This window comes from Rhinolophus sinicus, linkage group LG15, assembly GCF_036562045.2.
Source record: "Rhinolophus sinicus isolate RSC01 linkage group LG15, ASM3656204v1, whole genome shotgun sequence".
NCBI classification, from domain to species: Eukaryota; Metazoa; Chordata; class Mammalia; order Chiroptera; family Rhinolophidae; genus Rhinolophus; species Rhinolophus sinicus.
In genome coordinates, this window is record NC_133764.1 from 9,915,512 (window position 1) to 9,931,632 (window position 16,121).

General features: G+C 42.5%; 1 protein-coding gene across 9 annotated transcripts in view; it reads left to right on the plus strand.

Annotated features, from left to right (window-relative positions):
* Positions 1-929: 929 nt before the first annotated feature.
* The window catches only part of MYH10 (myosin heavy chain 10), a 133,757-nt gene continuing 118,565 nt past the window's right edge, over positions 930-16,121 (plus strand). For 3 of the 9 annotated variants that reach the window (XM_019745121.2, XM_019745124.2, XM_019745122.2), the window contains exons 1-2: positions 1,469-1,603; positions 7,858-8,233. In XM_019745121.2, coding sequence (XP_019600680.1) covers positions 7,889-8,233 — 345 coding nt within the window. In that variant the 5' untranslated portion in view covers positions 1,469-1,603; positions 7,858-7,888. Of the gene's footprint in view, positions 1,337-1,362; positions 1,604-7,857; positions 8,234-16,121 lie in introns of those variants that run through there. The other 6 variants (XM_019745123.2, XM_019745125.2, XM_074320490.1 and 3 more) reach the window with 5 other exon arrangements.

Here is a 16,121-nt window from a genome sequence, read left to right on the forward strand (position 1 = left end):
ATACAGGACGTGATTCGAACTTCCCTAGGACTCTGCACTAGGCTGCATTGGAACCTTCTCTGAATTCCACCAACCCTTCCTTATCATTTCCTGCCTTGTTTTGTTTTTTGCTTTATTTACTTTTTACCACACTGGAAATTTCCTAGGCTTATCCACTTACATCACATCACACGTATTAAAATGCACCCACATCCAACATGAAATAACTACTTCTTGCAGGAAAATTTTTTGAATTTTCGTCATTTCCAGTTTTTGTAAGAATAAATCATTCATTTTATTCTTGTGACTTAAACTTTATATTTGTATATAATTATTTGTCGTGTTGCAGTTGACTAGTTTTTGCAGACATTTCATTAAATATTTATTAACTTTGATTTTTTTCAGTTTCCTTTCCTTATTTGGAGCCCTTTTTTTCAGGTCTCAAACGTCTGTAAGGGTTTTGAATAGCTTATCCGTCCTAAGGGGATATGCTAGCCCTGCGGAACCTCCTCATAGCCCCTCTCAGGTAGGGGGCTCCATTTGATGAATGAACTAATGAATGAGGTGAATGAAGTCTTTTCCCGTCTTCTCTCCAAGGCGGGTTCGCTTCTTATTCTTCTGGAATCTCAAACCACCCAGGAGGCTGGGTAGAAAGGCCCCTCCCCTCGCAAACACCAAAACTGCGGTAGCGGAGGAAGAAGCTGTGCAGCACCCGGCGCTCGGCTGACTCAGGCAAGGTGAACCGGAGTCCCAGGATGGCGACAGTGGCCGAAGCGCTGACCCCAGTCGGCTCCCCTCCGCCCCCGTCCCCCGCAGAGCCCGTGCGCATGGGCAGAGCTGCACCCCAGCCCTGCCTCCCCTCCCCCACTGCAGGTGAGCCGCAGAGCCGCGGTCCCCACCCCCCGCAGCCCCGGGGGTGACGTAAGGCCTTTGGACCGCGCTCCCGCCCCGCCCCAGCCGGCAGCGCCTGGGGCCGGCGACTCGGCGGTGGAAGCCGGTCCCGCTGAGGGACACGCCGGCTGCGGCCAGCAGAGCGGGCAGCAGGCACTGGAGTGTGTTGCTGCGGTGGCCCGACGCCAGGGCGAGGCGCATCCAGGCACAGATCCGGACATCGGCCGCGGTACACCTGCCCCACTGCCGGCACAGCCGCGGCCCTAACAGGGTCTGTATCCGCTGCCCCGCGGGATCACCGGGCGCCCAGCCAGCCTCAGCTGTCCATCTCCGCCTGAGCCAGCCAATCGCCCGCGAGTGCCCCGGCCGCACCTCCTGGAATCTATGACGGGCGTGCTCGGCAGCCTATGAGATTGAAGCCCCCGCGGCCTGGGCTGGGAGCGGGAGCCAATGAGCATCATTTCAGGTGGGTGGAGGGAGCGGACCTCGGGAAGGTAGCTTCGTTCGGGTTGCTAACGTCTTCCCTTGGAGATGGGCGCGCAAACGGACCAGTGGGTCTGGGGGCGGCGGTGACGGGCGTCGAGCTGGCCCAATGAGGGTGGGGGTGGGTGGGGCAGCTCCGAGCAGCAGTGCTAAAGGAGCCGGGCGGAGGCAGCGGTGGGTTTGGGACTGAGGCGCCGGATCTGTGGTCGCGGCTGGGGACGTGCGCCGGCGCCACCATCTTCGGCTGAAGGTGAGAGGTGCGCTTGTCCGGGTCCGAGTGCGACGGCCCGGGGAGAAGGGACAGTTTGTTGGGGAGAGAAGGATCCCAGGTTGGGAGACCGGGCGGCACTGGAGGGCAGGAACGGAGCCGAAGCGGGAGCCGGGGGAAGCCCGAGGGGGCTCTGGGCGGAGGGTTTGTGCTGTAGGAGCCGTAGATTCGCGCCGGGAAGGACCTGGGGAGTTGGGTAACGGGACCGCCGCAGTGGGTGCAGAGACCCCTGGAGGGGCGGGGAATGAGGTCCTTGAGAGTGAGACCCCTGCAGACATCAGGGCCCGGGTGTGCGGGAGAACGACCCCTGGGAGGCTGGAGATAGAGATCTGGGGGTAGAGATGTGGGGAGCTGGTACTCGGTGTGTGGAGTCCGTGGGCCGCGGGGTTGAGGTGATCTGGGACCCTGCTGGGGGTCTCAGGGTGTCTCGCGAGTCAGTGTCTGCCTCCCAGGAGGGAAGGGAGTCCTGGGCGGACTGGAAAGCGCGATCCCGGGTGGGGGTGGGGGTGGGGGTAGGGGTCTCTGGACAGGAAGGGCCCCTGGTGGTTTCTGGGTGCGTTAGGCCGGGTCCTGCACCCAGGGTGCGGTAAGGGATTCGCCGAGGGCTCGGAAGGCGAGCGGCGCGCCCCGGACCTGTAGGCTGGAGGGGACCGGAGGGCAGGGGCTCTGCACCGCGGGGAAAGCGCGCGGCGGGTGAGGGTCTGAGGAACTGGCCTCCAGCGTGGGGAATGTCGTGCTCCGCGGGTGCCCAGGAAGGAGGGCGGGAGGGGGCGTCTTATAACGCGCTCTGTGGGCCGCAGGGGCCGGGGGTGGACGCCGGGTGAGGCCCTGGCAGTTTAGGGGGGTGAGGCGGGAAATGTGGCGGGGGCGCGCTGCAGCACGGCGGTCGGGGGGAGGGTCAACCCTCGGCTCGGGATCCCTTTATTGTGTAAGTGATCTGGGAATGGCTCGCCGCAGAGTCTTCCTGGCCTTCTGCATCTGGGGTCATACCCGGATCCCATAAAATTGTACTAGAATGGGGTCGGAGGGAAGTTGAAGCCGCGGAGTCCTGGCGTGTACGGGGGCTTTGTGGGCCTGTGGTGGGTGGATGCGGCCCAGGGACCGCGGAGGCCCCCAGCCTGGCCTGCCTGGGAACTAGGGCCTTAGGAAGGAGGTTGGCGACTCGGTGGGTCTGAGCTCAGCTGGTGAGATTTGGGTAACGTGGCCTCTGCCTATGACCGTTATCTCAGTTTCTTAGGGCCTCTGCAGCTCCCTTCAAGATCACTGCGGTTGATGGAAGGGGGTGGGGTGGGGTGGGGTGGGGTAAGGGAAAGCAGGCGGGGTAGATCCAGACTGCAAATGAAACAAAGACTGCTGTTTTCGCTGAATAATATAATACTAAATATAATACTTTGGCTTTGCCGAGATTTTGCTTTTTAACATTGAAACTGAGGATTCTTTGAGACAGGCTTAATTATTCTTGATAGTATCTCACTCTGGAAAACTTTAATCTGTTTTATTGTTTTATTTCCTTCATCAATCTGCTTTTGTTAGTTATCCTTTTAGTCCCATGCTTTTGATGTTTAAGTATGCCCTGTCTTGATTCTGGAAAAGTGGCCATTTTATGCATCTCCTTACTTCTGCATCTTAAATTCAGTTCTTCCCCTTGCTTATCTGGAGAAAGCATATGGTGTAATTGTGCGATACAGCACTAGCTTTTGCAGCAAAGGGATGTGACCCGAGAGCCTGGCTTTTTATTTGGGCTCCTTAGGGAAATCATTACAATGAAGACAGACTGGCTGGAAGGTGAGATGGAGGAAATTTTGAAGGGCATGTTGTATGGTGAAAGACTATATGCGACTGTGGTTTATGTACTTTCTTGTCATGTATGAAGATTAAAATTTCTGGTATTACAGGTCTAAGTTTCAGAAAATAAGTGTTTTGATTCATTAACAATCTTGCACGTCTCTAATGTAAGTGACCTCAGCAGAAGCGTTACACAAATAGGGACAATTCTGTTTTAGTTTATCTGTCTTAGAGGGATGCGCTATCATAGGAAATTTGTTCATTTTGTTTTTGGCTTTTTATATGTAAGATATTCATAAAACTGAATTGTTTTCCTGTGCCCATACCTATAGTAGGGGCTGGGAGGCAGTTGAGAAATTTGCTGGGTCGCATTTCATTGGAAGTCAAAAGTGGCCTGGTGGGAAGGATCCCAGGGGTGGGTACCCCTAAAAGCATTGAAGGGGATGGGGCTTTTGACTGTAGGGGGCTAATTCATACACAGATAAATGATTTAACTATAATTAGGCACTTATTTCAAATGATACCAAGAACCTTTGGGTTGTCTTTATGTCGCCTGCAAAGAGATTCCTATTTATTCCTTTTTATCCTAAGTATAGGGTTCCCCCCCTCTACAAAATATACAGTATTTCCCAGATTATACGAGTATGTTTATTGGCTGAGCCTGTACTCTTGAAGCCATAATCGATGGGGTTTTCATTTAGTAAAGATGTGGTATGTAGTATACAATATGCCCTTCAAAATTGCCTCCCTTTTGCCTTCTATTGTTGTAGAAGGAACTCAGGAGCTGAACTCTGTTTAATCCCAGCTCTGCTATTTGTTAGCTCTGTGACATTAGGCTGGTTACTGGCTTTCTGTGTACCTCAGGTTCCTCATCTGTAAAATGAAGATGCTGATAGTACTTACATAGGGCTATTGTGAGGGATAAGAGTTGATATATGTAAACTTCTAGAATAGTGTCTGATCGTAATTAGTGCTCTATAACGACAGTGTTTGCTATTTTAAAAATTGTGGTATTATCCTTTCCACAAGGCAAAGCATTTGGGAGTGGTTCACTGTTAAATGCCAGTATTATCAAGATTGGGTACCAAATGTATAATAGAATGAAAAAAATACAACATATTTGGCAATCACAAGTGAAGAGTTAAAATGAACAAAAAACCTTCGCCGGCCTCATGAACGCTATCAATTAAACAACAATTTGAATACCTACTGCTTGCTAAGCACTCTGGGACAGTGCAAGGGAGGGCAAGAAGAATGCCAAAAGAGGAGTGCAAAATGTTAGGAAAAGGATAAGGATTAAATTGCCAGATTGACCTGAAAAAAACTTCTGAAAGGGTGGCGTTTGGGTCAGGATTTGAAGGAATGGTAGGTTTTTGGTTGCGGAAGAAAAGTTAAAGCTCATGATGAGGGTAGGGGCCACTCGCGAGAGTATTTGGTCAATAGGTAAAGATTCCCCTCCTTGGACCAGAGACTAGGCTAAGTGCTCACCCATATGCATAGCAAGGAACAGGAAACTGTCCTCACAGTGTTTAATTAGTTGTGGAAAACTCTGAGAAAGTAAAAGTAATTTGTAATCCATTACCCAGTGAAGACCCAGTGAATATTTGTTCCTTTAAAAAAAAAAAATTTTAGCAAGTGCCTATAAATTAGAATAATATAGATCATTTCTAGAGCAGGTGTTTGAGTAAATTATATATTTATTTAAAAATTGTTTTATCAAATTGGTACATTGTAAATTTATCAAACTGTGCCTGAATAAAATTAAAGAAATGTGTGTATGCCTGCTGGCAGCAAGACACTTTCCTAAGTGTTGTGTTGGATATACAGTTTATACCTTACAAGAATAATAACAGTAACTTGTTATCATATTTTGTTATAATTAGATATTTTCTCTTAATAGAATGTCCTTCCTGAAGGCAGTGTGTCCCATTGTCTCTAAATTCATCTAGGATAAGTCCGACTTCAAAGCAATGCCTTCTTAACGGTGTGTAGTGCGTAAGTTGGAAGGATAGAAAGCTTGTTAGCAATCCTATTAGAGCAGTCCCTAGAGGTAGGCTTTTAAAACCATTCTTCAGAACGTGCATGTGTCCATGAATATTTTCTGTAAGAAGGCAAATGCAAGTTCAGTTATAAAACATGTTAGCAATTTTATTTGTAAAAGTCTTAATGTTACATGTTTTGTGATTTTTTTCCATTTTATTTTGTGATTTTTTTTTTTTAATCGAAGTCTGTAGTCCGTAGAACATTAGCATATTCTTTAAATCAGGTTATGAATTAGTCTAGACCATTGGTTTTCATCCTTTTTTTCTACCTCCAATACCTGGGAGTAACAGTGGCTCACCATGGCAGCCAGAGAACTATGGAGCGACAATTCTCAAAGTGTAGTTCAAGGACCAGCAGCTTCAGCATCATCTGGGAACTTGTTAGAAATACAAATTCTCAGCCTCTACCCCAGATTTAACTAAATCAGAAACTCTGGGGATGAAGCCCGGCAATCTGTATTTTAATAAGCTTTCTAGTTGGTGCTGAGGCACATGCCAAAGTGTGAGAACCACGCTCTAGAGCATGGGTGTTTGTAATGCATGACATTGTAACAAATAATGTCTGAAGAGTTTTAGCTATTTGATTCTAGCAAATTCTTTTTAGGGGTGCAAGGGCTAGTATCTGTACCCACTATCAGTGATTAGTCTTTTGGGGCACAGGTAGATCCCTTTAAGAATCTGAAGGAAGTTATGAGTATTCTCCTTAGAAAATACACACACACACACACACACACACGTACATTTTTATACCATTTCAGTGATTTCATGGAGTTTGAAATTTGTCGATAGACTCAAGGTTAAGAACCTTTTAACAACTTTGGGTTACTTTATAGTTAACCTTGCAGCCTTCTATCTTGCCTACAAAGAAGCCCCATTAGTTCTGGGCAGGGTTTCCAGGCGGGAATTCCTGCCCATTCTCAGGAATTTTTTTCGCTTTCCCGTTCCTGAATCCCGAGCTATAAACTGTTTTCTGTTCTCCACGATGAATCGTTGCCACAGAGTGACGGCCAATACTACCAACCACCTGGGTTCAAGGAGCCGATTCCCCGACCAGCTTTTCTCGGGATTCAGGAATGGGAAAGTGAAAAAAAATTCACAGGTGGGAATTCCCGCCTGGAAACCCTAGTTCTGGGGGAGGGAGAAGTTGGGAGGATTTGCTAGAACAAGAATAGGCTCTCAGTTGGCTTCTTGCATTGATTTGGATGAAGTCGTGGAAACCATGCTTAATGAAATTTGTAATAACCTGGAATTTGGAGTATTCACAAAAGTGTTTAATGATGGCATTGGATCCCAGAAAGATACTGTCAGGCAGGAACGATGAGTCACATCAGAAAGGTGGGTGATGAATGTAAAGTCTTGTCATTTGATCCAAAAAGCCAATTGCACAAGTATAGGAGGAGAGGTAGCTTAGAGCAGCACGTATGGAGCTTTGGCTGACAGCTCATTATGAGCCAGCAGTGAATGATGCTCAATAAACCAGTTAGGTCTTGAGATACATACACTACTTATAAAAGTCACAGGAACAGAGCTTCCCCCAGATTGTTAACGGCTTTTTTTTCTTTTGCACTGGTCAGACCATATCTGGACTATGTTTGCTCCTGGGCCCCACACTCTAAAAGGGCATATAAGCTCATGGAGTCTCTTAGAGGTGAGAGCGCAGGGTAGTGGAATGAGTCCTGATGAATGACGGAATGCTGAAGTGAAGGCCGAGGGAGTAGGAGCAGCTGCAGGAATGGGAGTGGAGACCTGAATAGCTACCATCACATACTTGAAAGGCTGTTGTGTGAAGCAAGTTACGCTTGTCCTCTGTGGCCTCATTTGATCACATTAAGACCACGGGCCATGGAGAAGCCATAGGGAGACTGACTTGGGGTACTTGTAAAGAAGAACTTGGAGTCTGTGGTCCAAGGGTAGAATGGGAGGTGCATTTTAGACCTGATGCTTTACTCTTCTGCAGTCATGCTTTTTGTAGCTGTATCCTGGTAGTCACACTAATTTGGGTACCACTCTGTAGGCCTTTTATTATAAATCTGTTTTCTTTTTCTTCATTCTCTTTTCCCTTCTGAACTCTCTATTTAATTTGTGGTGAGAGCAAAAGAGAAGATGAAGAGGGAAAAAAGGCAAACTAGAACTTTGCTTTTTCCTTCTGCTTGTTTTTCAGCCCTCAGTAACTGAGGGCCCGCCTTGAGTGGTCTTCAGACAACCAGAGTCATAATTTGTGGTCACCCCTGAAATTTACCTTGCAAACTTGGTTAGTATGGCCGTGAAGAGGAATAGCCCAGCTCCTTAACTCAAAGATTATGCTTTCTGTTTACCAAAGGTTTTGTTTTAAGTTTCTTAGAAGAGTAAAGTGTGTGAATCATTTTGTATTTTTAAATATCTAACTTTGTCCTCCTCCTCTTCTCATAGAGGCAGTTGCTCTTGAATCCTTCTGTTTACAATGGCCCAGAGAAGTGGACTTGAAGATCCCGAGAGGTATCTCTTTGTGGACAGGGCTGTCATCTATAACCCTGCCACTCAGGCTGATTGGACGGCTAAAAAGCTAGTATGGATTCCCTCAGAACGCCATGGTTTTGAGGCCGCTAGTATCAAAGAAGAGCGGGGAGATGAAGTTATGGTGGAGTTGGCAGAGAACGGAAAGAAAGCAATGGTCAACAAAGATGATATTCAGAAGATGAACCCACCTAAGTTTTCCAAGGTGGAGGATATGGCAGAATTGACGTGTTTGAACGAAGCTTCTGTTTTACATAATCTGAAGGATCGTTACTATTCAGGACTTATCTATGTAAGTATTCCCTCTAAATAATCATGTGAAGTGGTGACTGGGAATTAATGTAAATTATATATACTGTCATCAAATGGGAATGTGGAATGCCCACGCTCTCTGTTTAACATTATTTCTCTCAAAGAGAGTCTCCTGCTTATCCAAAGTCTTGCTTTGCTTTAAATCTTAACATGTAATTTTAAATAATCCAGTCTGAAATCAAATATACTAAAATGGTATTTGAAGACTGGTAGTGGTGCTCTGGAGCATAAGATGGGGAACAGCATGTGGCCAAAAGACCAGGGCGTTTAATATGGGACTGACAGTTGCATTAATAGTAGGACACTGACAGCAAATTGGTAGGAAATCCAGTGTATATCCAGGAGTGTAAAGTGGAGGGGCTGCAAACTTAGAAGTTTCAGCAAAGAGCAAGAACAAGGTCACTGGGTATAGGGGAATGGGAACGATGAGTACTGAGATTTTTGAGAGGAAACAGTGCAGGGTAAGAGTGAGGCCGGGGTTGTGCTGTGGTTAGTAGTTGACACATACGTGTATGTTGCAGTCGCTGATGTCACTGACCATGTAGAAGAAGTTACTGAAAATAATAAGGGATAAGGTGGAGAGGGACACTGCAGGCCAGATACTGACAAAAATCTAGAATGACAAGACAGGTTTGAAGGGATGGCAGATGCAGGTGGCAATGATGTTAAGAAGGCGGTACAGATAGAACTTAGATTGAGAATGAGGAATAGAGAGAAAAGCTGACACTGTAATGGGCTTTTTTTGGACAAGAATTTTATGCCAGGGTTATCATACTCAACCTCATGCATAATTCAGAACTTGAGCAGATCAGAACTAGTTTTCCTAGAGGAGTTAGTTGATTTAGTGAATGTCACCTACTGCTGAGGAGCGTGGTGAACAGGACAGGACAGGACAGGTCCCTGCCTTCATGATACATCCTATAAGGAAATGAAACAGACCTAGGGGATAGAGTAAACAGGAGAATGACTTTTCCACAGCTGGTCAGTGAAGGGCTCTTTGAGAAGGTAGCATTTGAGCTAGTTTCTGACTGATAGGAGGGAGCTAGCCATGGGAAAATCTGAGAAATGAATAGTTCATTCATGACCTTTGCCAGAGTCGTTTCAATCAAGCCTCATGCTCTCTCTTTTTTTTTTCTCTCTATGCGGTTGGATGTAAATTAAGAGAGTTAAGAGGTTGGGAAGGTGGCTTAAGGAGAATTGAAAAGGTTTGGAAAAGAGGAGAAGCCAAAGATAAGAAAACGATTGGAGTGTAGCATTGAGAATCCAGCTGAGACTGAATAACACCGTGTACAGTGACCACATTTTTGTCTGGCTGTGTGGTTTTGCCAGATCTGTAGGCTCGCCCCAGGTCTGCGAAGGCCTGGGAACCTGCTCACTGTTGCGTCTCCAGGGCTAGCACAGCTCCTTTCTCTTCTCTCCCTCCTCAAACAAGTAAGCTGCAGGTAATGGGAGTGAGAAAACTGGAAAATTAAGACTGTGGTCAGATCATAATGTTGACATCAAAGATTTGAGCGGCAGATCTATTTTGGATGACACCTGGTGCAGTGACTTGCGAGAGGCGGGCAATGTGATGGCAACCAAAAAGTTGTGGAGAACTGGAGTGTGGGAAGGAGCCAGGCTCTATTTCTGCCAGTCTTCACCTTCATTCCCCACATTCCCTAGGTTCCTGCAACCAGGAGAGAAAAGAGAAATACAAAGGGAAGGAAATTGTGCATAAAAGAGAAGACAGTTTATTTTATATGTACCTTTCCTCATGATACTTCTAGGACTTTGCAAGTATCTTTTATTGAGTTTATCTGAGTTTTTCCAACTTAACTCAGGTATAATCTTAGTGAAGTTCTGAATTTCCTTTCAAAGCATGACCCCCTTGGTCTTTATAGAAGGAGAATCTGAGTTTTTCTCAAAGTATTAAGATCACAGCAGAAGTAAGGGTTTGGGAGGATCGTGTCTAACAATTAGTGGGGTGGAGAAAGGGCTTCTACCTAAGATTCAAGTTGGAGCACTTGTTTAAAGAAATCTTATTAAGAGAATGGGACTGCGGATGGCCACGATTGCTAGCATTGTGATAAATGTATATTGGGCTTTGGAATTAACCAGTCAGTTGAAACTGATCATTTCAGGTGCTATGATACCTACACTCTTAATAACTTGGGTAGGACGTTTTTGGACATATTTCTATAGATAAGATATAATGTATATTAATTTAAATAAAAGTTAGGTTATTCACAGGTTTAGTTATTTCCTTTTCTTTTCTTTTATTTTTATTATTATTATTTTTAAAGATTTTATTGGGGAACAGTGTGTACTTCCAGGCCTGTTTTCCAAGTCAAGTTGTTGTCCTTTCAATCTTAGTTGTGGAGGGTGCTGTTCAGTTTCAAGTTGTTGTCCTTTCAGTCTTAGTTGTGGAGGGTGCAGCTCAGCTCCAGGTTCAGTTGCTGTTGCTAGTTGTAGGGGGCGCAGCCCACAATCCCTTGTGGGAGTTAAGGAATCGAACTGGCAACCTTGTGGTTGAGAGCCCACTGGCCCATGTGGTAATCGAACCGGCAGCCTTTGGAGTTAGGAGCATGAAGCTCTAACTGCCTGAGCCACAGGGCCGGGCCGGCCCCCTAAATGTTGGCTTTTAAGTTATCTTTTTGTTATTTTTAAATTAATTGCACTGCAGTCAAAGAATATAGTCCATATAATATTCTTTGTTTTTGTTGAGATTTGGTTTTGTGTAGCACAGTAAGTATGTTGTCCGTTTTTATGAGTGTTCTATATGTGTTTTAAAGAATGTATATTCTGTTATTGTTGCGTGTGGGGTTCTGTATATGGTCATTAGACCAAGATTTTTAATTCTATTTAAATCTTCTATAGCCTTACTAATTTTTGTCTGCTTGGTCTGTCAAATTACTGAGAAGTACCTTAAAATCTCCCAGTGTGTTTTATCAACTAAGTATGCATTCTTAAATAATATAGTTGAGTTTTGCTTGTTCATGAATTGTTATATGAATGAATCTTCTATAGCCTTTTGTGTCTGTTTTTTTGTTGTTTGTTTGTTTGTTTGTTTGCTCAGCAAAGTGTGGTCTGTGGACCCCTAGGGTTTTTCCCAAGACCTCTTTAGGGGACCCATGAAGTCAGAACTATTTTTATGAGTATGTTACTTGCCCATTTCACTGGGGACATTAATGTCAACAGTGAAAAGGCAATGGTGGGGAAAACTGCTGATGTCCTCATGAAAAAAGCAGTGGCCCCAAGCTGTACTAGTGGTCATTTTATAATCCAGTTTCACTCAAGAATGTCTTTGATAAAGGAGGAGGAATTATTGATTTTATTAACTCTCAACCCTTGAGTACATGCCTTTTTAATATTCCATGTGGTGAAATGGTAAGTATGCATTAAGCACTTCTGCTGCCTGTTGAACTATGGTGGTTGCCCTGAGGAACAGCCTGAAGTTGAGTTGCAAACTTTTTAATAGAATACCATTTGCTGCTTTCTAATAGAATACCATTTTTATTTTATAGAATGACTAATAGATAAACTATGGTTACTCCCACTGCAGTATTTGGCAGACATTTCCTTGAAAATAAACAAAGTGAGCCTGTCACTTCAAAGAAACCAATAGATTGTATTTGTTGCCAATGATAAAATTTGAGTCTTCACATGAAAATTAGAATTTGGAGAAACTTTTTTCTACCTCTGAACTTGACAGCTTGTCAACACTTAAAAATCTTTCTGATGAGAGAGATGAATGATTTTTTTCTTAATGTCATATAGTGAACTGTTATCATTTGGAAGACTTGCATAATTCAGTGAACCAGTGTTTTTCAAATGATGTATAGCTATTATAAAATCATGCATGGGTAAAAGATTTCATTCAACATGCAAGATAGGAGAGTGGATTTTGATGAACGGAGTAGGAAAAGTTCATTAATAGGTTTTCAGAAGCTACATTGCATCTGCTCTTTAAGAAATGATTACTTGTTGAGTTTTGGTGTGGTATCAAAGAAGAATATCCACAATTACTTGCAAAGACTGTTAAACTACTCCTTCCTTTCCAACTGTATATCCGTGTAAGGCTGATTTTCTTCATATGCTTCAATCAGAACAAAGTATCACAACAGATTGAATGTAGAAACAGATAGGAAAATTGTGCTGTTTTCTGTTAAGCCAGATAATAAAAGATTTGCAGTAATATAAAAAAGTACCATTCTTCTTACTTTTATTTTTAGAAAACGTAGTTATTTTTTACAAGAAATGTTACTTACATTAACATGTATTCATTGTTATTTAAAATAAATAAATATACATTTTAAAAACTCAGTTTGTTTGTTTTTTTTAAAGATTTTACTGGGGAATGTTGGGGAACAGTGTGTTTCTCCAGGGCCCATCAGCTCCAAGTCATTGTCCTTCCATCTAGTTGTGGAGGGAGCAGCTCAGCTCCAAGTCCAATTGCTGTTTTCAATCTTTAGTAGCAGGGGGCGCAGCCCACCAGCCCACTATCCCATCCGGGAATTGAAACGGCAACCTTGTTGTTGAGAGCTCTCACTCAAACCAACTGAGCCATCTGGCTGCCCCAAAAACTCAGTTTTTATATCTATATTTTACATATAAATACATAAAACAAAAGGTCTCTGGAGTCTTTCTATGAGTGTAAAAGGGCCCTGAAGTAAAAAAGTTTGAGTATTTTGTTCATTTTTGTTTGAATGTAATATTCCATTATAATATTTTTGACCCAATTTTTTTTTAAATCCAAATGTTTTTGGACATTGGTTTTTTCTAATTTGGAAACTGGAACATTATGAGCATTGCTTACGTGAATAGCATTGCACATGTACCTAGTGTACATAAGCATGCCTTTTTGTAAGGTGCAATTCCTGAGTGAGAGAATATTCATATCTTTTAACTCATATCTTCAGTCTTTTTAGATAATGCCTGATTTAGTCAGAGTTCAGCAGGAAACAGAAGGCCCTCAAAATAGGTATTTTGAGAGTTTAATAAGGGGACGATTTACAAACCCGTGGGTAGAGTATGTAAAACAAATGGGAGTCGAGCAGTATCCAGCACTAGTGATACAACTTGATTGCGAAAGAAACAATAGGAAAGAGGTTACCTCACCTGGGAGAAGGTAGCTGTTGTGAAAAGGGCTTCCTGATAGGAATTGTAGCTTCTAAAGAGGGATGCCCACAACTCATGACAACTGGCAGGGAAGATCCTGGGCAATAAATATCCTGACTTTATTCTCCTCCCACCCTCAGTCTCCTGCTAATATCTCCCATTAACCTAACTCAGTTTGAAGCCAGAGAAGAAGGAGTTTGATGATACATTTCTTAGGGTCAGCCTCAGTTCCATTTGAACTTGAATTTTGTCTACAACGTAAGGTAGGGACAAGATTAATTTTTTTTTCCCAAATAGTTCTCCAAATTACATAGTGCTATTTACTGAATCAGTCCTATCTCTGCTTCCTTGAAGTGCTACCTTTGTTATAAACCAGGTATTCATAAATATATTGACTCCCTAGTCTGTTTCATGGGTATATGTGCCTGTCTTTGGGTCAGTAGACATTGTCTTAATTATTTCAGCTTTACACACACACACACACACACACACCAAAAACCTTACTGGAAATTTGATTGGGATTTTGTTGATTCTATAGATCAATTTGGAGGAGATGAGCTCTTTACAATATTTGATCTTGTAATTCTTTGCTATACCCATTTATTTAGTTCTTAATTTTTCTCAGTATCTTTTATGGTTTTCTTTGTAGAGGCCATGTACATCTTTTGTTGGATTTATTTTTGGGGATTTGATTTTTGGGTGCTATTTAAATGATGTTCTAAATATTGCTTTTTAATTGTTACCATTATGTACAAATAGTTGCTATGTTTTGTACAATTAATTGTATGTTGACTTTATATTCACTGACATTATTAAGTTTATTTATTGATTGTAATAGTTCAGCTAAATAGTCTTTAGGATTTTCTATGAGTGTATTCAATGTCCGCAAATAATGACAGATTTCTTTCTCATTCCTATATATTTCTTTTGTCAATGAAAGAAAGTCCAAACCTATAGAAAATTTTTATGAGTTTGAGCCAAAAAACTGAGGAACAGCCCAGAAGCTAAATCGCAAAGGATTGAGAAAGTGCTCTGGAGAATGGCAATTTTGCAGTTTTTTAATACATTTGGAATCAAAGGAGAAGATTATGTTAAACCCATTGATAGTAGATTAAGAAGGCAGGGGAAAGCAAAATGGGAGAGGTGTCTCTAGGATTAGATAAAAAGCAAAATGGAGAGATACATCCTTGTTTTACATTGGTGGGTACAGCATCGTTAACATTTAACATTTACAGTAAATAGATATGATATGTGGCAATAAGAAAATGAGGAGTTTTGGGGTTGCCTGTGAAGGTAGTTATGCTTCAGAGAAGGCTGGAAAAGATAGTTACTGACATTCCAAAGGTGTTATCTTATGTGCACAAAAACAGCGACAGGGCTCCCTTAGGGCAAAGATTAACCTTTTGTTAAGGAATCTCTAGGCCCAGAATGTGAGAACCCACCATGTCCTGCCCAGTTATGAATTTATGATCAGACCATCCTGTGTGGTTACTCAGTCACTGAGCTTACCAGGCCTGCCACATAGCCCTCTGAGCTTGTCGGCTTTGCTGCATAGCCCCTCTTTTCCATTCACACTTTAACTTGCTTTATTGCACTGTCCAGGACTTGCAGTAAATGTTTGTTGAATAGAAGTAGTAACCAGAGGCATCTTTGTATCTATCATTCCTGATCTCGGAGGGAAAGCTTTCAACATTTCACCATTAAGATGATAATTGCAGTGGAATATTATTCAGCCATAAAAAAAAAAGAAAAAAAGAATGAGATCTTGCCATTTGGGACAACATGGATGGACCTAGAGGGGTAGGCTAAGTGAAGTCAGTCAGACAGAGAAAGACAAATACCATGATTTCACTTGTATGTGGAATCTAAAGAACAACTGAAAAAACAAAACAAACTCATAGGAACAGAGAACAAATTGATGATTGCCAGATAGTAGGGGGCTTGGGTGAAAAAGGTGAAAAATTAAGAAGTACAAATTGTCAGTTATAAAAATAGCCATGGGGGTGTAAAGTACAGCATAGGGAATATAATATAACATTGTAATAACTGTGTATGGTGTCAGATGGGTACTAACTAGACTTATGGGGAGGATCAGTTTGTAAGGTATAAATGTCAGTGTTGTCACCTCAAACTAATATAATAGTATACGTCAACTTTAATTGAAAAATAAATTAAAAAAAATTTTTTTTAAAGAATGATGTTTGCTATAGTTTTTGTTTTGAATATTCTTTTATCAGATTAAGGGAAGTTTCATTCTGTTCCTAGGTTTTGACCTGCATGGATGAATTTTTTTAAATCCTGATTAGATGTTAATTTATCAAATGTTTTTCCAGCATCTAATGAGATGATAGTGTGATTTTCCTGGTTATTTTGTTATTGTGGTGAAATACACACACACACACACACACACATTTTAGTGTTAAAACTAGCATTGCAAGGACCAAGTATTCTTTTAGCATATGTATAATTATTAGATTCCTAGCTTCTGTTTACTAATATTTTGTTTCGGACTTTCGCATCTGTGTGCATGAATGAGACTGACTTAAAAATTTCCTTTCTTATAATGTCCTTGTCATATTTTGCTGTCAAGATTATTCTGGTTTTATGAAATGAATTGGGAAATATTTCATCTTCATGTGTCCTGGAAGATTTTGGGTGGGAGTGATCTTACTTATTTTAAAAATAACAATGTAGTTTTCTTTGTGGTTAAATTTTTCTTTGATAGATGTAGAACTTTTCAGATTTTAAATTTCTTGTATCAGTTTTGATAA